The sequence below is a fragment of the Nomascus leucogenys genome, chromosome 3 (genome assembly GCF_006542625.1).
Source record: "Nomascus leucogenys isolate Asia chromosome 3, Asia_NLE_v1, whole genome shotgun sequence".
Lineage (NCBI taxonomy): Eukaryota > Metazoa > Chordata > Mammalia > Primates > Hylobatidae > Nomascus > Nomascus leucogenys.
The window spans coordinates 149,226,347-149,250,534 of record NC_044383.1 but is presented as its reverse complement, the minus strand read 5'-3'; the positions used below and the strand labels follow the sequence as shown (position 1 = coordinate 149,250,534).

The window sequence follows — 24,188 nt, the reverse complement described above, 5'->3', positions numbered from 1 at the left end:
CATATCTTGAGGCCAAGCAACTCACCAGCCACAGAAGGTACTTTACCTCCTTAACGCTTCATTTCCCCATCTATAAAATTTGAACAATAACTGCCTCATAGGGCTTTCAGAGGATTAAATGGGTTAATTCACATGGACTGATAACAATGCCTAAATCAATGCTCAGTGTCTTGAAGCCCTTAACAATAACAACATCAACTTATTGTTGTCACCACAACCACTACTATCACCATCTAACCAAGTAAAGATATCAAGCAGTGTAAAAGTCAAGGAGAGAGACTCTAAAATCAACAAACGAATGGGATATGGAAGAATACATGTAATACAGAAAGAGATCTTAACCTATTAGAAATGACAGGCAATATATTCATTACAATTAAATGTTAACAAATGTAAAGGGAATGACTGGAAAATTGGACAAGAGACATTACAATCCTAAATTTGTTAGGGAAGAATATTTACAAAGTTTCAAAGTATTTCTCCTCAGATATGATTTAAAAGGCGAAAAAGTTACCTTTACAGTGACAAAACATAACACACTATTTTAACCAAATGATCAGTTACCAACATCAAAAATGAGGCAAATTAACATCATCTAACTGCTAATGTGATGGCTGAGAAGGACACAACATCACTTTTTAAAACATTCTTGCCAAAAATGCATGGCCTGAATCTAGTCATGAAGAAAAGACACACCCAAATTATAAAAGATAATGAAAAGTCTAAGGAACTGTTCCAAATTACACTGTAAGAGACAGGGCGAATAAATGTAATCTGTGATCTGGACTAGATTCTGAATCAGAAAGAACTTACAACTAATGAAAAATTGGAAAAATTTGAATTTAGAATGTCCATCAAATAACAATATTGTAATAATATTAAATTTTCAGAATTTGATAAAGTAATTTTATGTAAAAGAATGTCCTTGGTTATAGGAAATGCACTCTAAGACAGGGATGAAGGATCGTAATGTCTGCAAGTTGCTCTCAAATGATTCAGCAAACAGTAATAATTATTTTATATATATACATACATACAGACACACGTGCGCGCTCACACACACATGCAAGTCAACTCTCATTATTTGTGGTAAAGTCACCAGGAACACTGAATTAGCCAATACTGCTCCTCAAGGAAATACAGGGTTGGTTCCCACAAACTTCTGGTCACATTTTCATCAACCATCAATACATAATTCAGTTTTATATGTGTTTCTGTTCAAAGACACCTTATTTAGGCCAGGCGCGGTGGCTCACACCTGTAATCCCAGTACTTTGAGAGGCCGAGGCAGGCAGATCACTTGAGGTCAGGAGTTCGAGACCAGCGTGGCCAACATGGTGAAACCTTGTCTCTACTAAAAATAGAAAAATTAGCCAGGTGTTTTAATGCGCTCCTATAATCCCAGATACCTGGGAGGCTGAGGCAGGGGAATCGCTTGAAGCCAGGAGGCAGAGGTTAATGTGAGCCAAGATCGCGCCACTGCACTCCAGCCTGGACGACAGAGTGTGACTCTGTCTCAAAAAAAATAAATAAATAATAAAAAAAGACACCTTAAGATTTCTTTAACATTCAACAGCCAACAGCACTAACTCATGCCTGAACTAAGCTTCTCTAACGTAAGTATTTTCTCCATAAGGCACATCACACACAGTCTTCTTGCTGTTAGGAATCCTAAATCCTAGACACCACCTCAGCACTATGCTTGAGGGACATTTTAAACAGCAAAATCATAATAAACAGTCAAAAAACACAAAAACAACAACAACAACAAAAAATACACAAAAAAACCCCAAAACGTGACACTAAGCAGACCATGAAAAGAACTTTTTTTAATAGTATATGAACTGAAGTAAAAAGGTAGTGGTGTGTCATCTTGTTCTATCTCAACATCAAACAAGAGCATTTGGATGACTCGGATTTTTACTGCCACTGTGTGTGTGTCTGTGAATTACCGTGAAAGTGTCGCCAGTAATGATTTGAGGGTTACAGATTAAGTTTCAGGCAAGTAGGTGAACTTCCAAATAAAAAATCAACACTGTGTGTACACACAAATGAACAAAACGTTAATACAGTTGTCCCTTAGTATCCCTGCGGGATTGGTCCCAGGACCGCCTCCCTACCAGTGCTCAAGTCACTGATATAGGAAGGTGCAGTATTTGCACAGAACTCAGGCGCATCCTCCATATACTTTAAATAATCACTAGATTACTTAAAATACTGAATACAACGCAAAGACTACGTGAATAATTGTACCATATTTTTTATTTGTATTATTTTCTATTGTTGTATTATTATTTTTTATTATTTTTCCCCCCGAATATTTTTGATCTGTGGTTGGCTGAATTGGAGGATGTGGGGCCTGCAGTATGGAGCGCCAAGGTATATGGCAAATTTAGGTTGAGGGTATACACGAATTCACTTTGTTAGCCTTGTAATTATTCTGTATGTATAATTTATTTTTTCAAAATGAGGATTAAAAGAAAATACAAAGTGGGGGTTTAGAGATGGCAGCAATGTCAGGCAATAAAAAAGTGAAATAGATAAGCTTTAACCTTGTTAACCAGAAGTATGTTTCTGTTATATTTTTGTCTATATTTTTGTCCCTTTAAAAAAGTGATTTTTTAGAAGATTCATTACATAAGCATTTTCATTTTCTGAGGGAGCTTACAATTTCAAACAGTGAAGTTGAAAGGCAATTTTGAAATGCATTTTCCACCAACCAATTCTACACATTTATCTTTTTTTGTTGTACTTTTAAGTTAGAGAAGGGTCCACGGTGGTCTCGAACTCCTAAGCTCAAATGATCCTCCCACCTCAGTGGTGGAATCCCACCTATAGTGCTGGAATTACAAGCATGAGCCACAGTGCCCAGTCACATTTATCTTAATGATAATGTACAGATATTCTTCACAGCATTTTCATAGTAAAAACAATTATTTTAAAACTTCAATAAACAATATACCTCAATACACGTATGTACAATTAAATGCTACTTATAACCATTAAAAAGTATTGTAGGCCAGGCGCGGTGGCTCATGCCTGTAATTCCAGCACCTTGGGAGGCCGAGGCGGTGATCACCTGAGTTCAGGAGTTCAAGAACAGCCTGACCAACATTAAAACCCCGTCTCTATCAAAAATACAAAAAATTAGTTGGGAGTGGTGGCACGCGCCTGTAATCCCAGCTACTCAGGAGGCTGAGGCAGGAGAATTGCTTGAACCCAGGAGGTGAAGGTTGCAGTGGGCTGAGATCGCCCATTGCCCTCCAGCCTGAGTGACAAGAGCAAAACTCCATCTCAAAAAAAAAAAAAAAGTATTGTAGATGCGTTTTTAGTACATAATATACTTAAACAAAATATATCAGGTCACAAATACATAGTGTCTCAAAATATGTATTAACACATAAGTAATGACGCTAAATGGGGAAGATTAGATTTTTAAAATACTAGAATTGTCTAAATTTTTTCTACACTAAACGTGAAAGGCTTTCATAATTAAGAAAAAATTCATTTTTATGTTATAAAAGATGAGCTTCAGTATTTGCTTTCACTTCTTTTGACTCCTTTTAAAGTACTTACTCATCTTAAATCTTAAACGTTCTAAACAATGTGCTGTTGTAACACTTGATCATATTACACATCCTGAAGCATCCATATAGACATCCGTTTACTCACTTGTTTCTTATTATTCAATAATCTCACTACTGAGATAACACAAATTATTATTCAAACATTAATCTTATTAGTTACAAAGATAAAATTACTAAAAATTTCCTTCCCATTAAAGAAAATTTTTTTCTATTTGAAGTGACTAGTCCTCTATATTTAGACTAACTTATAATTATTTTAATTCACCAAAAATCTTGTTTAAAAAAGCAGACCTTTTTAAAAACATTCTTCCCTATCTGCTATAATTTCTATTACTGTTTTTAAAAATAATTAAACATGTAACAATTCACAAAATGAAGAATAATTTCAATAATCTGAGATTCACAATTGTTGTTAAACATTAAACACAGCCCCACAAACTGTGTCCTATAACAACCTGTGACTTAAAAACACCAAACTAAAAAGTACATGTATTTAATACAAAAAATTAGCCGGGCATAGTGGCGGGCGCCTGTAGTCCCAGCTACTCGGGAGTCTGAGGCAGGAGAATGGCGTGAACCCGGGAGGCAGAGCTTGCAGTGAGCAGAGATCGCGCCACTGCACTCCAGCCTGGGCGACAAAGCAAGACTCCGTCTCAGAAAAAAAAAAAAAAAAAATTTATATGTATTTAAAATCAAGAGTTAACAATTACATGTTTTAAAATCTAAAGAACAACAAAATAATTTAATAGTGCTCTCTCATAACTGAAGAAATAAACAGAAAACTAAAACTAGTAGGACAGAATAGGATGGCTCCCTAGGCTTATGAAACTGCCTAATAATTTGTTGTTAATATGACTGAAAAAGCATTTTCAACTAAGGTTAATGGGTTTTGAAAAAATCAATTGCTGCAGCATTAAATACACGTCAGCAACATTCCACTACTCATTCTGTCAACTGAGAGCTGAATCCTCTAAAAAGAAAATTTGTTACATAAGACACAACTACAAGATGCTCAAATATTCCTTAACGAAATTGACTGCAATCCAATCAAGACTTAATTTTAAAAGGCTCATTAAGAGCATCTAGTGATAAAATGGACTCTCCCTTTTCACTGAGACTCACGTCTCATTTCATTAGACATGGACAATTAACTCATCCTGGAGTTATATCTATGGCTGAGTAATGACATGAAGTTTTACAGGTTAAAGTATTACTTTACTAATAAAAACAAAGGTCTATTCTCATTGGGTCCATCTTTTTACCTCTCAAAGGGTGTCTCACAGATTTTAATAAGTGTATTTTCAAATAAATTTTTTATTTCAAGTCTTCCCAATCTTTCTCAACAATGGGCAAAAAGCAGTGACTCCACTCTATAATTGTATTATTATCAAACCAGAAATAAACATTTAATTTTCATTGCACCGTTTTGTACTCTTATATCTTAAAGCTAAGCCATTTGAGTCCTTAATGAACATGTAACCAGAAATCAAATTTAAAAATAATCTAGTCAATAATCTAAAATGAATTTTATTTTATAAACACAGAGCAAAAAAATAAAAAATAAAAAATAATGAGGGGGTGAGAATAACAAAAGTAGAGGAGGAGGGACACCAGAGAGCTAGTTTACAATCCTGAAACAAACATACCACGTCACAGTTGTCATTTAAACCAGTGCGGCCGGAAGTGCAGCCTACAAGTACAGAAATCAAGCCTGTTCAGAAACTCTTTGAGCATTCTGACAGGATAATTTTATGTCTCTTGATAAAAGAAAGTTTTAAATGGGGTTAAATATATGTCTTTTTAAAATTCCACTTCTCTGATAACTAATTTTATTGTATTTCACCAAAAGATATAATGGATTGAATTTTTTTAGTGGGTCTCTTACCACAGACAGTTTGAAAAGCACTGAAAAGAATGGTGGGCCTTCTTTTCTCTTTAAAAACAAACCAATCTACCACTTTTGAAGTTGAATTCAACACCATATCACATGACATCTTAACAAAAAAGAGAACTAAGGCTACTAGGCAATAAACTTTTAACTAGGGCAGAACACCTTTAAGACAAGCACTGTCATTAAATATGTCAAAGTCTCTAAAGTTTAAGAGATTATATTTGTTTTGAATTCAAAGTAGATTAAGATCAGAGGACTGAAGTTTCAAAGATTTTACCCTAACACAAGAAAGAACTTTCTAGGCAGAGTTGTCTGAGACTTGATCATTTGTCTTCTGCCTTTAGTCACTTCCCACTTCTGTCCATCTCTTCCACTACTGTCAAGTTACCTTTCCAAAACAATTAATATGTCATATAACTTCTCATCTTTAAAAGAGAAGAGTGTCAATGCACTGCTTTCAAAATGAAATAAACTTGGCTATAAGGTTCATGGTCCTTTATCCTCAGACCTCAGCCTCATCTCCAATACCAACACTCCACTGTGCCCCATACCTTCCACTGAGACACACCAAGCATCCACATAGCAACATACCCTGGTTGATTCTATTTCTGATGTCTAGAATACCACTTTACTTATTTGCCTGGTGAACCTCCTACTTCAATCTTCTCCAGCTTCCTTAAAAAACCTTCAACCTTCAAAGAACACATTACTTCTTAACTTCCTGTGGCACAATGTATGTATCATCTCCGTTGCATTAGTTCACTGTCAATGTATCAGTCTCCCAGGGGTGAAAGTTCCTTGAGGGCAAAAAATCACAGGCATTCAAAAACATAACTGCTGCCTCAGACTGTATTAAATTAACTATGGCAGAAGGTAATGAAAACTGACTAACAGTCATTTGTAGTACTACTTACTGAAATATCACGGAATTAAGTATCACAAATATGGTTTAGACTCGATGACTTAATAAGGTTCCCTCTAAACCAGGTTATACAAGAGTATACATTTCATTGCCACTTTTCTAAAGCAACTCATCTGTTTTCATAGCGAATTCTACTATTCAATTGGATTCATGAAAGTTGATAAGTATGCAATTTGCAAGATTAACCCTTTAACAAAGGATCTGTAACAGTTCCTACTCCCTAATCATCTCGTCAAATGGTACCAATAAGGGAGGCTGAAGGAAGAGGGGGAGATATATATGGTTTGATGGTGAGGCAGTAATATAAAATGTGAGAAAAAAGAACATTTCTCACACAGTACACCTTTCTCAACTAAGAATTCCACATGAGAATCAAATTTCAATGCCCAGCCCAAGACATAAAAATTATATGTGGTTAACTTCTCTCCTGTGTAACTATAATGGTTCTCTTGATGAGTCATCTTTAATAAAATGAAATAATTCCTATGTTCTGTGGTTCAGATGAGGAACCCTAGCTGAGAAAAGCTTGTAAGCTTATAGAAAAAATCAAAGCATATTTCCACTTAAAAACATTTAAGTAGTAAGTAGTTTCTTAAGCCCAGCCAGAAGTTATTACAATTACGATGTGCCTTAAGACATGTTTTAATGGTACCATTTCAAATAAGTCTAACCATTATTTATAAACTGCTTCAGTCAGAATATTAAAAAATGCACTACAAACAATAGTTGGGAAACTGAAGATGGTAACAGTGTTCATAACAGTAATGACTTTTACACACAACACACACACACACAGCATAACTTCTTTGAAAGTGCCTTTAACAGATGCTCAATCTCCTGCACAACAGAGCAAAGCTTTGTGAAGCTGTGGGGAAACTGCTACTCTCATATACTGCCAATGGTAATGCAAACCACCACCCTAAGACGGAGGAATTTAGCACTAACTAATAAAACCACACACAATCCTGCTTCTACAATTCTATCCAAACATAAACTAGCAACTTCAAGAAACACTTTTCAACACAGCACTATTCCTATTTATAACGGCAAAAAAAAGGAATAAAGGCTGTTCTTTATATACTCCCATTAAATGACCACAATATACTGTTAAGTGAAAATAAATAATAAAGGTATTAAAAAGTGCTGAGAGTATAATAATCTATGAAAGGAGTGAGAAATTATACACACATACACACACAAAACAACTGTTACATAACTGTTTATGTTTAAAAAAAAAAAAAGAAATGGAAGGATAAACCAAAAACTAAAAATAAAAAATCTCCCCAAACAGAAAGGGAGGACTAGGTAAATAAATGGGCCTGAGATAAAAGCCATACTTTGTAAAAATTCTCTGCTTTGTATATTTTGCTTTGGAACCATGTAAACATTTTAAGGTAGAAAACAGGAAAATATTTTATGCAATTTCCACAACTAGAAAATCCAGTGCAACAAATGAACCTAACCATGGATCTATATACTAGCATAACTGTTACATAGTAAAAATTATTCCAACTGCTTTAAAAGATGGTAACTTGTATCTAGTGGATATACCCTCAAAATATTAAGAGCTCAGTGTAAAATTGTCACCAACTGTATCATTGGTAGTAGTGTTTATAGTTACTGAGACTGCTTTGTATTCCTTTTTTGAAATAAAGCAAATGAAACATTATTTTGTGTCATTAGGAACCAGAATTTTCAGTGAGAAAAGAAGATACAGATACAAGATTAAATAAAAACATTACAGTCCTAAATTTAATGAGAATGAGCTTGTGAAAATATTCGTATTTCACAGCTCTGAAAAGCCTACAATAATGAGCATCACTAGAGCCCAGACTATAATCTCTGCACTATTTCTCTCTCTCTCTCTTTTTTTTTGTCACTGTTGTTTGTTAACAAAGCTTCCCTAAAAAATTGGCTGATTCCAAGTCTGAGGAAGAATTCTTACAAGAGTGCAGACTATCGTATCACACTACACTAGAAGGCAAAGTTACTATTCCCATCTACTAGGACTATGTTGAAAAGATTTAGAAGTCAATGTGAAGAAGTCCCTCCAATGGCCAAACAACTTGAGCGCCGGTTAATAATAATATCTTCAATGAACGGAAACATATAAAACTGTTTAAATGCATTCGTAGTGCTACCCAAGGGGGTGGGTGGGGAACACTCATTCTTTCAGTCTGGAGGATTCCTGGGAATCAATTCACTATTTAAAAACTAGCAAATAAAGAATTAAACATTTATTCCGCCTTTCTGATAAAAACTGTATCTAGCTAATAAGAATGAAGAGATAGAACATAGCTATTCTGCAACTCCCACTGAAAAAAAGGACCTAGAAAACAATCAACAATGATTGCTAAAATCACAGAGAGGAAATGAGACTTTATGTACTACCATCACAACACTAGTTATGAAATATTCTTTCAAAAAAGAACAGAAATGAGGAAGATAAGGTGGGAGAGCTGAATCTAATTAAACCTTTGTCACTACCAATTTACAAGAAATATGGGGAACAGAGATAAATGTTAAACACCACCACGAAAATGCCACCAGCAAAATCCACGGGAATTCAAGACAAATCACCCAGTGAAGCCAAGAGAGAGAAATAGAGGTTTGGGAAGTGGCTTAAGAGATCTATCAATTACAATGTAGATGACCCTCATTTGTATGCCCATTAAAACAAATTATTTTAAAAGCATATTTATGAGACACCAGAGAAACTATTAACACTGACTATATATTTGATGATAAATAATTTTCTAGAGATTAAAACACAAACACGTTATCATTAGAGTTCTTCTATTTTAGAGATAGCTAATAAAATATTTACAGTTGAAATTATATGTCTGAATTTGCTTCTAAAATAATCTGGGAGGCAAAAGGTGGAGCGAGGCAATGGGGAATGAGAGAGTTCCCTTTTGAAAGGAGAGAGGCAATGCTGACCCCGGGTGATGGGTAAATTAGAGTTCACTACACTACTTGTCTTTCCATTGCTTAAAATTTTGCATAATGAAAACTTAAAAAAAAAAAAAATCCATGCTAGAGCTTGTCAGAGAGCTAAGTATTCGACAAGATCCATAAAACGGGCTGTTTGGAACCCTACTTGTACTTGTTGTCATGCCACCAACTGCCAAAGCCACTCTGGTGTATCAGTCACAAGACTGAATTTATTTATCTCTTTCAAAGTGTTGACACAGCAGTAACATATTTAATATATAACATATAAAATAACATATAAAAATAAAATCTTGTATATATATATTTTATATATATATTTTATATATAACATATAAAATAACATATATAACATATAAATAACATATATATGTATATATGTATATATGTATATATATAACATACATATATATAACATATACATAACATATAAAATAACATATAAAAATAAAATCTTGTAAGTTCCCCCACCCAAAAATTCAAGGAAATTTATTTTTGCATATCACTATGAATGCTGCCTTGAAATGTCCTTCAAGTGTACTTTCCTATCACCTAGCACAGTCTTAGGCATAAAGCTCTATTATTTGGTGAACTGACATAGGACAGGATACAGAGTTGCAGGAAAAAAATGCTGATTATAAAGCAGCAAATATAATATGATCCACTTAATATACCACACGTGTACATATATATAACTGCATGAAGAACAATCTACAAGACATACCAAACTATAAACAAGGATAGTGTCTAAACTAATGGAATGTCGGGAGCCTTTAATTTTCTTGAAACCCTCTAGAACTTTCTCACTTTTCTAAAAATATAACATATTGACCAATTAAAATATATTTTAAGCATAACAAATAGAGCTAAGAAATCTGTTATAAGAGATACTTAACAATTTGTAATGTATATGTAAAGTATCACGTAAAAGTTATTAAATGCTCTACCTAAACAAGTCCTGCAAAACAAAATTCAAGAATTCCACCTATGTCTGCAATTATACAATATGACTCTAATAACATTTCATAAGTCATGTTCCACAAAACACTGTAGTTCTTCAAGGAGTTATAGGGACATCTTTAAAAAAGGAGAGACTGGCCAAATACATTTGGGAAACAAATATTAAGTTAAAAACTATTACCAATTTATTTCAAAGCCCACATTCTGACAAGAATGATTTGTACAACTGAATTTGAATATCCAGTGAGAGACAGAAGTTTCTATTTCGTGTACTCTAGGTAGAAATGAGGAACTGGGTGGGTTACTTCACTTCTTTAGGCCTCCATTTCTGTTAGAAGAGTGTAACTCTTTTCCAAGGTTGTCCCATGGTCTGAACATGATGCAGCACAGATAGTAGAAGTGGCTGATTCCATCTAGCCCAAGCTTGTCCAACCCCCGGTCCATAGGCCACATGCGGCCCAGGAAGGTTTTGAATGTGGCCTCACACAAATTCATAAACTTTCTTAAAACATTATGAGGTTTTTGTTTCTTTGTTTGTTTTTAGCTCATCAGCTATTGTTAGTGTATTTTATGTGTGGCCCATGACAATTTGTCATCTTCCAATGTGGTCCAGGGAAGCCAAACGATTGGACACCCCTGCTCTACCCACTGTTATTAGCAGCTCTGGAATGGCTAGAAAAAGAGTGCACATCCCTTCATTTTGAGCAAAGAACTAGAACTGGAATTGCTGAGTCTTTGCACATTTCCAGATGATGCAACATCTGACACGGCTTTGATAAACTGCATACATTTCACCCATCAACACACTGGTAGAGAAGGAAGGAGAGAAAAAGGAGGTGAGAAGGAGGAACCCACAAGCATGGCTACTTATTCTCCTCTTGTTTATGAGAAGGGAGATCTCAGAAGAGCTGACAAATTGCAGACGGATAAGACAAATCCACAAATGGTGTCCCCTACAATGACCATGCATATATATACCCAAAGGGTGAACTTCAATGTACCACTTGTCACTCCACAACAATTTGCCAAGCACCTAATTACGTGCAAAACGCTGTTCTGTTTTAATGGCTTACATGTTCTCATTTGCTACATTAGAACCAGCTGACTCCCACCTGTTTCTAAACGTGGACCATGCCTCCTAGCATGAATACATTTCTTTCACAGCCCTAGATAAGGCCTCTGCAACCTCAAGTGAAACACCATAATTACTTTCTTTTCCTAAAATTAATCCTCTAGTCTACACCACACCACACTGAATGCACCCAATCTCATCAAAATTACTCCTCTAGCATTTGTAATCTGCTCAAGTATATAGATTTCCAATAAGACATGGGATTAAATCCTCTAGGGAGAATTCCTGAAAAATCAAAAGAATGATAGTATGATATTGTGATTTATGATAAAATAAATATATTTGGTCTTTGTTTCCTGGCACAAATCTCCTAAAACCCCTGAATCTCCCAAGTAATACAGGCATACTTCCTTTTATTGTACTTCGCATATACTGCATTTTTACAAATTGAAGGCTGATGGCAACCCTGCATCAAACAAATCTTGTGGCACCATTTTTCCAACAGCATGTGCTCAATTCATGTCTCCAAGAGACACTTTGGTAATTCTCACAATATTTCAAACTTTTACATTACTATTATTATTATGTCTGCCATGGTGACCTGTAGACAGTAATCTTTGAAATTACTACTGTAATTGTTCTGGGGTTCACCAAACCATGCCCATATAAGACAGTGAACTTAAATGACAAGTACTGTGTGTGTCTGGACTGCTACTGGAAGAAGATGACATCTAAAACTTTCATAGCTAGAGAGAAGTCAATGCCTGGCTTCAAACCTTCCAAAGACAGGCTGATTCTCTTGTTAGGGACTAATGCAACTGGTGACTTTATGTTGAAGCCAATGCTGATTTACCATTCCAAAAATACTAGGGCCCTTAAAAATGATGCTAAATGGGACAGGTGCAGTGGCTCACACCTGTAATCCTAGCACTTTGGAAGGCCAAGATGCGCAGATCACTTGAGACCAGGAGTTCGAGACTAGCCTGGCCAACATGGCAAAACCTCATCTCTACTAAAAATACAAAAAATTAGCTGGGTGTGGTGGTGCATACCTGTAACCCCAGCTACTCAGCAGGCTGAGGCATGATCGCTCGAACCCAGAAGGCGCAAGTTGCAGTGACCTGAGATCGCACCACTACACACCAGCCGGGGCGGTAAAGTGAGACTCTGTCTTTAACAAAAAAAAAAAAAGCCGAATGTACCCTGCCTGTGCTCTACAATTGAACAACAAAGCCTGGATGTCAGCAGAGAAAGGTTTATTGAATATTTTAAGCCTACTGTTGAGATATATTGCTCAGAAAAAGAGATTCCTTTCCAAATACTACTGCTCATTGTCAATCCACTTGGTAACCCAAACTCTCTGGTAGAGATTTACAATGAGATGAATGTTGTTTTCACACCTGCTAACACAACATTCATTTTGTAGCCCATGGATCAAGGAGTAATTTAGACTTTCAAGCCTCATTATTTAAGAAATGTCTTTCATAGGCCTATACCTGCCACAGATAGTGATTCCTCTGATAAATCTGGGCAAAGTATACTGAAAACCTCCTGGAAAGGAATCACCATTCTCAATCCCATTAAGAACATTCATGATTCATGGAGAGAGGTCAAAATATCAACATTAGCAGGAGTCTGGAAAAAGTTAACTCCAACCCTCAAGGATGACTCTGAGGGGTTCAGGAGTATGATGGAGGAAGAAACTGCAGATGTGGTAGAAAGAGCAAGATAACTAGAATTAGAAGTGTAGCCTGAAGATGTGACTGAATTGCTGCAACTGCATGATCAAACTTGATCAGGAGTTGCTTCTTATGGATGAGCAGAGAAAGTGATTTCTTGAGATGAAATGTATTTGTAGTGAAGATACTGTGAACACTGTTGAAATGACAATAAAAAATTTAGAATATTACATAAACTTAGTTTATAAAGCAACAGCAAAAGTTCTGTGGGTAAAATGCTATCAAAGAGCACTGCATGCTACAGAGACATCTTTGTGAAAGGAAGAACAAATCCATGAGGCAAATTTCGTTGTTCTTATTTTAAGCAATCGTCAGTCACCCCAACCATTGGCAACCACCACCCTCATCAGTCAGCAGCCATCAACATGCCATCAACATCCAGGCAAGGCCTTCCACCAGCAAAAGATTAAAACTCCCTGAAGGCTCAGATGATCATTAGCGTTTTTCAGCAATAAAGTATTTTTAAACTAAGGTATGTATATTTTTTAGACATAATACTGTTACAAACTTAATAGACTATAGTATAGTATAAACATAACTTTCATATGCACTAGGAAACTAAAAAAATGTGTGACTAGCTTTATTGCAATGTTCCCCTTATTGTGGTAGTCTGGAACCTGTTTGTGTCTTTCTGTATAATGAAGTGACAAATGGTGGGGGCCCTGGATAGTCTCAAGATCAAGGCTGATTGCCAGAGAAACCCTAACCAAGTAAATAGAGGGCTGAGACTTTCAGCCTCATTCCCCAACCTCTAAGGAAGGGAGAGAGGCTGAATGTTGAGTCGATCACCAATGGTCAATGATGAACATCAGTCATGCCTACATAATGAAACCTCCATAAAAAAACAGAAGGACGGGGTTTGGAGAGATTCCAAATAGCTGAACACATGGAGGCACCCGGAAGGTGGCACACTGGAGAAGGGATGGGAGCTCTGAGCCCCTTCCCACATGTCTTGCCCTATGCATCTTTTCCATCTGCTGTTCATCGGTATCCTTTGTAATATCCTTTATAATAAATAAGTAAAGTGTTTCCCTGAGCTCTGTGAACTACTCTAGCAAATTAATTGAACTCGACGAGGGACTTGCAAAAAAACACATTTATAGCTGGTCAGTCAAAAGCACAGGTCATCACTGGGGCTTGCAACTGGTATCTGAAGTGGAGGCAGTCTTAGGGGACTGAGCCCTCAACCTGTGGTATGTGACATTATTCCCAGTTTTGAACTGAATTAGAGGACATCCAGATGGTGTTTCCTGGAGATTTGTTTGGTTTGTGAGGAGAAACCCTCACAACATCTGGGGTCACAAGTATACTGAGTGGTGTGTGAAATGGTAGTCAAAGTTTCTAATACTCAATATTCAAGTTGTTCTAATATGTCTGAAGTTATCACTCTCAGAAATGATTTATAATTAGAAAATAATGTACCACAGAATAGAACTCAGACTTCAGTTTCTTTTTTTTTTTTTTTCCCCTGAGACAGAGTCTCGTTCTGTCACCCAAGCTGGAGTGCAGTGGCACACAATCATAGCTCACTGTTGCCTCAACTCCTGGGCTCAAGCATCCTCCCTCCTCAGCCTACCTAGCAGCTGGGACTACAGGTGCACGCCACCACATCTGGCTAATTATTTTTTAAGTTTTATTGTAGAGATGGGGGTCTCACTATGTTGTCCAGGTTGGTCTTCAACTCCTGGGATCCTCCTGCCTCAGCCTCCACAGTGCTGAGATTACAGGTGTGAGCCACTGTGCCCAGCCTAGTTTCAAATTTGACTGCCACATTTTGGCGTGTGACCTTTGGCAAATTACTCAACCTCCCCAAGGCTTTGGTCTCTTCATTTACAAAACAGCCGGTACAGACAAGAAGTTCATAATAGTTTTCAAGCCCTGGTTCCATGATCTTAACTAGTACCATTCCACTGGGTATTTATGCACTAAATCAATGCTGTTGAGCCCATCAATAATGCTGAAATAATAACAATCCAAGAAAATGAAAATTAAAGTGGCATATTAACTTACTTGCTTAAAACCAGTAGCTTAGAATAATATAGTACTATATTCCCCAAAGCATTAGAAGTACATAGCATTTACAATTTTCTTTATTTAACCAACGTTTTCGGGGAACATGAGAGAAGGTACACCTAAGCCTTTCATTACCTGAACTAGTCTCCTCTCACAGGTATTTTTTCAAGTGCCTGCACTCTGTGCCAGGTACTCACCAAACACCAAGGAAATTAATACTCCATAAAATAGCCATGGTAGGCTCTCACTGAGTTTACCAGTGTAGGGAAGGATTCAGACCAGCACACACCATTCCCATCATAGCATTTTTTGTTAAAAGTAAAACAGGCAATCAGTATATATACACACACACACACACACACACATATACACACACTATATATATACACACACACACACATATATATACACATGTCTATATATATATGGACAACTCTGTAGAAAAGTTTAAAGCAAATGGCTTTTCCTCTTGAACTCCTGAAATACTTCTCAATGAGCTATCTTTATTACTTACATCAATACTTCTTTTTGTTTCCATCTCTTTTCATGTTCTTTACCAAATGGCCAAGCATTCCACTCTGACTTTACTTTTATTACAAACATTTATAAGAGTGCAACAGTATAATCACACAGTTACAAGCTCTAATGCTCTTTGTCTGTGAGGGCTTGAAAGAGTAACCAAGGTGAGTGGGGGGCCATTACTGCAGAATTCACAGAAACTCAGAAGCAGGGAAAAACGGGTTTTGTTAACTGGCTGACAGAATAGCTTAACTGATGAATATATATTAATCTTTTTGTACAGATTTATATATCTGTCAGTTGTCAAGACTTCATTCATTGTCCATAGGCAATTAAACTAGTATTACTTAATGCCCACATAATCCTAAGTCCAAACATGAGAACCAAAACTTTGTGGCAACATTCATTTGAAAAGATTATCACTCAACTGATTCAAAATATGCACTTTTTTAAAGATTCTAATAAAAAAATTTAATACATCTAAAATTGCTCAAGGAGAACTCACAGACTCCCATGAACATATCTTTAAACACAGCTGACAAAAAATATATTATAATAAGATTTTTAAATACTATTATGAGAACTTTTTGCCCAGATTTCTTGGCTACTAAATCACTGATGAGGAGCAAAAATGAATGAGATCCAGTCAGCTTACGTGACGACTTAAAAGACATGAGGTGGAGGGCTCAGAAAACAAGTTTATCAGATACCCTGTGGGTTTGGTGTTCATTCCGTAAGTTCCACAAAGCGATTCAGTGTACTGGTCTAACACAGCTAACCACACATTATTCCTAGATAGCCCCTTCAAGTCAATGGAAAGAAATGAAGAAAGTAAGGAAGAAAGAAAAAGAGAGAGAGAGAAAGAGAGACAGAGAGACACAGAGAGAGAGAGACAGACCAGACAGACAGACAGGCAGACAGACCAAACCTTCCTAAAACACTTTTAATCTCTGGCCATCAAAATCTATTTTTTTAAATCCACCAATTTTTACAAGAATAGAAATTCAAAACTATCCTGCCTCACAGTATTGCTGGATAAGACAAACTAGGTAAATAAAATCTTCCTAACAATAATATTTAGATAGTTGGGTCTTTACTAATTAAACCAGCAAAAGAAGAAATGGCAGGAGAAAAAAACCCACAGAAACAGAAACAATATACTTTAAAATGTAAAATCAACAGAAAATGTTGATGAAACCCAAAGTGTATCTCATGTGGCTAGTGACAGCCTTCCTTTTAATAGATTTCTGTCTTCTAACTCTCTTGTAACTCTCCCAGTGATCTGACATACATCCAAAGTTATTTGACCATTCTTATTTAAATCTCATCAAAAGAAATATTTCAGATTTTTCAAAACTTTTATATACTTTTACACACATTACAGTCTGACTAATTCCAAACTGGCAGCTTCCCAAAAGTAAATAACAAAGGAAGGTAACACGATGAACTGATATTTTAATTTGCTAGGTAAAAAATGATAATTAACAAGGGAAAATCGCCAGGCGTGGTGGCTCACGCCTATAATCCCAGCCGTTTGGGAGGCTGAGGTAGATGGATCAAGAGGTCAGGAGTTGGAGACCAGACTGACCAACATGGTGAAACCCCATCTCTACTAAAAATACAAAAATTAGCTGGGCATGGTGGTGTACACCTGTAATCCAAGCTACTCAGGGGGCTGAGGCAGGAGAGTCACTTCAACACAGGAAGCGGAGGCTGCAGTGAGCCGAGACTGTACCACTGCACTCCAGCCTGGATGACAGAGTGAGACTCTGTCTCAAAAATAACAAAGAAACAAAAAAGAAAAACAAGGGAAAATCATGACAACACCTTTAAAAAGTTTAAAAGTTCCTGACGTGGAATATAGTGGGTTTTTTTGTTTGTTCGTTTTTGAGACAGAATTTTCCTCCTGTTGCCCAGGCTGGAGTGCAGTGGCATGATCTGCAATCTCCACCTCCCGGGTTCAAGTGATTCTCCTGCCTCAGCCTCCTGAGTAGCTGGGATTACAGGCGCCCGCCACCACACCCGGCTAATTTTTGTATTTTTTTAGTAAAGACAGGGTTTCACCATGTTGGCTAGGCTGGTCTCGAACTCCTGACCTCAGACGATCTGCCTGCCTCGGCCTCCCAAAGTGCTGGGATTACGGGCGTGAGCCACCATGCTGGGCCTGGAATATAGTGTTTTAAGCATAAAAAATCTGGAAATTTTCTTATTAAAATGTAAAAGTATAGTAAGTTACTCACATGAAGACTCAGACCATTTTCAAGGGCTTACCTTTTTTTTATCCCTCATTGAGCCTTTGCCTCGGACCATGATTTTACATCCGGTTTCTGCTTCAAGTTGTTTGGCTGTAAGTCCTCTAGGTCCAAGGATTCTCCCAACAAAATTAAACTGGAAAAAAAAAAAAAAAAAAAGGGTCACCATACATTATTCACTTGCTGGAACTTACAGCTCTTAAAATATGAAGAATATCTACATTTACTTACTGAAGTTAAATGTCTTTTTAATACTAAGTTGAAATAAAATCTAGAGCCCTTATGAATTTCTTGCTATGTCTCAGGTCTAATTACAATAGCTCATCATTTAGCATTATATTTTCACAAGTATTAACACAAACTATGAACTGGGAACAGCATACAGCTAGAACAGATACAACTGTCCATCAACAAATAACCTAAAACAGAGAGTATTAAAGAGTTTGACAAAATATCAGATGCCAGCCAAGAATACAAGTCCCTTCCACAAAATGTCCAACTGTCTCTTTGTAATGACAGTGTTGAAGAAATTGTTAGGGACTGCCCTTTCTACCAAAATCCTTGGTGGAAAGTCCTCTTTTGTTTACCTAAGAAAAATTATACTTTCTCCAAAGCAACTGTTCAGAAACATGTTACGAAAATTATGCGTTGGCTATGCTAAATGTGTCTTAAGAGTACATATTCCTTTCTACCTTTAACTTATAAGAAACCTAAACTCTGAATATCACTAAATAGGACAGTGATATAAATAATTGTATAAATAAAAAATTGTACAATAAAAAAATAAAAAATTACCATCGCTCAACAGAAATTCCTAGTATTCATATATACAAGTTATTTCTTTAAGGCCAATAGGAAAAATGGGCTAAATCATGAAAAGCAAATTTTCCTCATTTGCATGTCATCTGCATAAAAGGCCAAAATGTAAGAGTTTGCTATCAGTTCCACAAAATTCCACAGGTGGTTTTCATTTACTTATTCAATCAAATAGGTACTGATTCTTATGCATATGGTCTCCTACTTTTTTCTTGCATTTATCCAACTGTTAGTATATCATTACATAAAAGTAAAATGCTAGAAAATCCACTGCCGTCAGGGCTTAAGACTGGGTACTTCTGGTATCATCTGTACTCCACTGGCTCTTATTCTGCATTGCCACACCTTAGAAAAGTGATTCTCAAATGAAAGGTGGTAGGTAGTATGCCTATATCATTCGAAGAAAGTCTCCGAGGGGATTTTCATAATCTTATTTCACCCTCTGTTGAGACTCACAGACTTATCTATAAGCACTTAATTTAGCTCTTCAAGATCCTAGATTCTGAAATCTGCTAATAGCTCTTTATATTCAAATAAAGTCCCTTATCTTTGCCCAGTGCTTCAGTATATAGTAATTTTACCTCTTTACCCAACCTAAACCCCTACCATGATCCATTTTAACAAAGTACTTCCAATTTAGAAACTCATCAACTTAACCTTCCCACATCTCCAATTTAAATAAACTCAAGTAGTATACTACGGTTATGTGCTTAAACTCTGAAAGCACACAGATTCTAGCTGGTATCCAAGCCCAAATATGAAAATAGTAATTACGAATCTGATAATTGGCCAGGCGCAGTGGCTCACACCTGTAATCCCAACACTTTGGGAGGCTGAGGCGGAGTGGATCACTTGAGGTCAGGCGTTCAAGACCAGCCTGGCCAACATGGTGAAACCCCATCTCTACTAAAAATACAAAAATTAGCGGGGCATGGTGGTGCATGCTTATAATTCCAGCTAATTGGGTGGCCGAGGCATGAGAATCACTTCAACCCAGGAGGTAGAGGCTGCCGTGAGCTGAAATCATGCCTCTGCACTACAGCCTGGGCAATAAAGTGAGAATCTGTCTCCAAAAAAAAAAAATAGGAATCTGAAAATCACATCAAATAAGCCTCAATTACAGAATGGGGATAATACTATCTGATAGAGCTATAGTGATGATGGCATGCACAGATATGTATGTTTATAGCACAATACATACACAAGGTGCAATAAAAAGTGTGCCATATAGTTCACAAGAGCCTACCAAGTCTAATACAAATCCTTTGCTTAAAACCTCAGGCTCTTACTCTTAATTAAGCTTGGAATGTCATTTCTAGAAGATGTGATCAGCAGCAAATTTGCCCTACAGAACTCCAGAGAGATTGGACACTCAGACACTGAGTTTTGCAGAAAACAAGAATGAAAAGGTGGAACTAATACATAGAACAAAGCGACCATCACTGCCCACAGAACACGAAAGGCCAGGCTTCTGACCTGTAGGTAATGGGCTAGTTATTTCTCTAGAAAAATTGAAATAACCCACGAAAAGAATTCTGTGTTCCATTACATGACTTCCATCTCAAAGACTGGCACTGTAGGTGGTCACCCCAAATTAAGGTTGGCAGTGGACAGCTCTGTTCATGAACACAAGCTCCTAATTCAAATTTTCATTGTTTCACACTTAAACAATGTTGACCAAAGGTTCAGGAAGGGCTCTATCATGAGAGAGACAGGACAAGATAAAGAAGCAGGACAAGAGACTGACCCTTGAGAAAAAAAAAGACTACAGGACAAAGGAGATGATTAAAAAAAAACAAAAAAAAAAACTTTTAGTACATAGTGTTACATTATTTTCTAAAATGGTTGTACATATTTTTATCCCTCCGTATAGTATAAAAATTTATTTTGATCCACTTCCTCTCCAATATTTATTATCAGTGTTTTTATATTTTAACCATTCTAGTGTATGTATTAAATGTTTCAATTAGCATTCCTGTGACTACTAATGAAGCTAAGCATTTTTTCACATTTGTTGGCCATTTGGATATGCATTTTTTGGAGGACATTTGAAGTTTCCTGTATTTTTCTATTGTGTTACCTTTTCCTTATTGATTTCTACTTTGTGGTTACACAATTGACAAGTATTTTTCCCATCCTGTGGCTCGTCTTCTCCCTCTTTAATGATGTCTTATGATGACTGAAGGTTTTTAATTTTAACATAGTTCAAATTTTCAACCTTATCTTCATGGTTAGTGTTTTCTGTGTCCTGTTTAAAAGAAGTCTCTCCCCACCCTAAGGTCACCAAGATACCCTCTGGTGTTATCTTCTAGTAGCTTTATTGTTAAGTCTTTCGAATTTACATCTACAGTGTACCAGGAATTGATGTCTGTGTATGAGATAATTTTCTTTTTTTCTCTCACATGAATATCCAAATGTTATTAAATATACGAATGTTACTGAATAGAAATGTTATTGAAAAGACTACTCTTTTCCAATTGCTCCACAGTGTCATCACTGTCATAAATATTTAACTACACAATCATCCCTTGGTATCTGGGGTGGGGAGAATTGGTTACAGGTCCCCACACAAATGCCAAAATTCACAGATGCTCAAGTCCCTTATATAAAACGGTGTCATATTTGCACATAACCTATGCACAACCTCCAATATAATGTATATCATCTTTAGATTACTTAAAATACCTAATACAATGTAAATACTGTGTAAATCACTGTTATGCTGCATTGCTTAGGAAATAATGACAAGAAAAAATTTGTATATTTCAGTACAAATGCAACCATTTGAAATATTTCCCCTAAAAGTTTTGATCCTAGGTTGGTTGAATCCACGGATGTGGAACCTGAGGATACAAACAGCTGACAGTACTTAGGTCTGTTTTGGAGCGCTCTAGTCTATTCCATTTATTTATCTTTGCTTTAATATCATACTGTATTAATTATGGTAAATTATATGGTACACCAAGTTCTTCCCTCTTGCTCTTCCTCAGGAGTGTCTTAGCTCTTCCTGGCCCTTTACATTTCCACATATTTTAGAGTAAGTCGGTCAATTTCTAAAATAATACTTGCAAGAATTTTCACTGAGATCACATTATAATACAGACTCTTCAAAAACCATAAACATGGTAAAATTTCTCCATTTGGTTAAGTTATCTCTCATCTCTCTCAATAACATCAAGTTTATTTTTGTTTAGGCTAAAGTGCAAGTGGCACAATCATAGCGCACTGTAGCCTTGAATTCTTGGCCTCAAGCAATCCTCCCCACCTCAGCCTCACCATGCCTGTTTTTTTTTTGTTTTGTTTTGTTTTTTTAACTTTTTTGTAGACATCAGGTCTCACTATGTTGCCCAGGCTGATCTCAAAATTCCTGGACTCAAGCCATCCTCACCCCGACTCCACCCCAGTGCCTAAGCCTCCCAAACAGCTAGGATTACAGGCTGGAGACACCACGTCCAGCCTCAAAAATATAGAGCTTTTTTGATTGTGCCTTTACCTGTTTTTACTTTTGTTGTTGTTAGATTCATTCCTACAAATTTACAGGGCTTTTTCTGCTACTGTATATCATAATTTTAAGTTTTCATTTTCTGTTTCTGATATATGAACATATAATTGGGTTTTTTTCTATCAACCTTATAACCAGCATTTCTTCATTACTGACTCTCATAAATCTTTTGTAGATTCTTTTGGATGCTAAACAATCACATCACCTGCAAATAATGACAGTTCTCTATTTATTTTCCTTTCCTATCATATATTTTTATTTCTTTTTCTTGCTATCCTTACAGTACTGGTCAGCATACCTTGAGTTCAAAGTCAAATAAAAGTGTATCATCCTTGACTTGTTGCAAATTTCAAGAATAAAGGTTTCAACAGTTCACCATAAAGTTTAAAGTAATCTTAAACTTTTTGAAGATACACTTTATCACATTAAAATTCCCTTCTATTTCTTAGTTTGCTAAGAGTTTTCAACTACAAGTGAATATCTAAATTTATCATTTTTCACTATCTATTAAAACAACATTTCTCCTTAATTCTGTTATTGCAGCGGATTTCAACTAATTGTCAAACGTTAAACCAATCTAAAGCAAATTCAACTTGAGCAAATTGTTTCCTGGCATTCTGGTGATTTTTTTTTTTTTTTAAAGAAATGTCCATTCATAAACAGAACTAGCCCACAATTTTTCTTTCTCATAATACACGTCTCAGGTTTTGGTATCAAGGTTATTCTGGTTGCAAAACATGTTGGAATGTATTCCTCCTTTTTCCACTCTCCAGATAAGCTTGTATATGGCTGTTATTTCTTCCTTAAATAATGAATAAAATTCACTGGTGAAGCTACCTGAGCCTGGAGATTTCTCTATAGAAGGTTTTAAATTATGGATTCAGATTTTCCACTCCTTCGTATGTCAATTTTTAAGTTGTGTCCATTTTGTCTAAATTTTCAAATTTGTTGATTTAAAATAGATGTCTAATTTAATTATTTTTAATACCAATAAGATCTGAAACGATGTCCCATTTTTTTATTCTTGACTGGTTACCTGTATCTTCCTTTTTCTTGATCAGTCTTCAAAAGTGTTTTAAAAGAACCTGCTTTTGTTGACTGAGGTAGACTGATTTCAAAAATGGCCATAATTCTCTGCCCCTCATTGTGTCCATGCCATCTGCAAAGGGTATCTGCACCTCCTCCCACCTCCTGAATCTAGGGTAGCATTGTGACTTGCTTTGGCCAATACAATGTAGTGGTGAGAATGATATGCCTCAGTGTTAGTCTTACGTGGTTCTACTCTCTTAGAGCCCCTTTCCCCCATGTAAACAAGCTTGGACTAAAACTTGTTGGGGAATGAAAGACAGTGACCCAGTCATCATCAATATCTGCAACCACGCAACTCCCAGAAGTAGAACCACCTGGCTGACCTTACAGCTGACTGGAAGGAGGACTCAGGAGCTCAACAAGTGGTTTACTTAAGTTTTTGGAGTAATTTATTATAATACAGAGCTAGCTAGCGGATATATTGAATTACTTCATTTTGTGTTTGTCTTTAATTGATTTCTACTCTTCATTTAATTATTTCCTTCCTTCTACTTCCTTCGTTTAATCTGTTTTTTCCAATTTTTTGAAATGAATATTTTGCTTATTGTATTCCTTCTAACATATACATCTAAAGCTTTACATATACCTCTAAACTGGTTTTAGTTGTATCCCACAAATTCAGATAGGGAGCAGTTTCATTTTCAAAGTCAAAGTAATTTGACATCTACTAAATATTTAAATATATTATTCTCATTTCAACATATCATAATTTCCTATAGTTTTGTTTCTAGCTTCTTACATTGTAATCAGCAAACGTATTATATGTAATAGCCATCCTTAATATTTGTTCAAACTTGCTTTTCAGCATAGCATATGGTCAGTTTTTGTAAATATTCCATAGGTGCTTAAAAAGAATGCAAAGTCTGGTGTGATT

At 36.1% G+C, this 24,188-nt stretch overlaps 1 protein-coding gene across 6 annotated transcripts in view; it reads right to left on the bottom strand.

Moving 5' to 3' along the window:
* QKI (QKI, KH domain containing RNA binding) overlaps positions 1–24,188 on the bottom strand; it is a 165,152-nt gene that overhangs the window by 82,345 nt on the left and 58,619 nt on the right. For all 6 annotated transcript variants that reach the window (XR_004029409.1, XM_030809946.1, XM_030809947.1 and 3 more), the window contains exon 3: positions 17,927–18,043. Coding sequence is in view for 5 of the 6 variants with exons in the window: in XM_030809946.1 (XP_030665806.1) it covers positions 17,927–18,043 (117 nt within the window). In the remaining variant the exon portion in view is untranslated. The remainder of the gene's footprint in view (positions 1–17,926; positions 18,044–24,188) is intronic.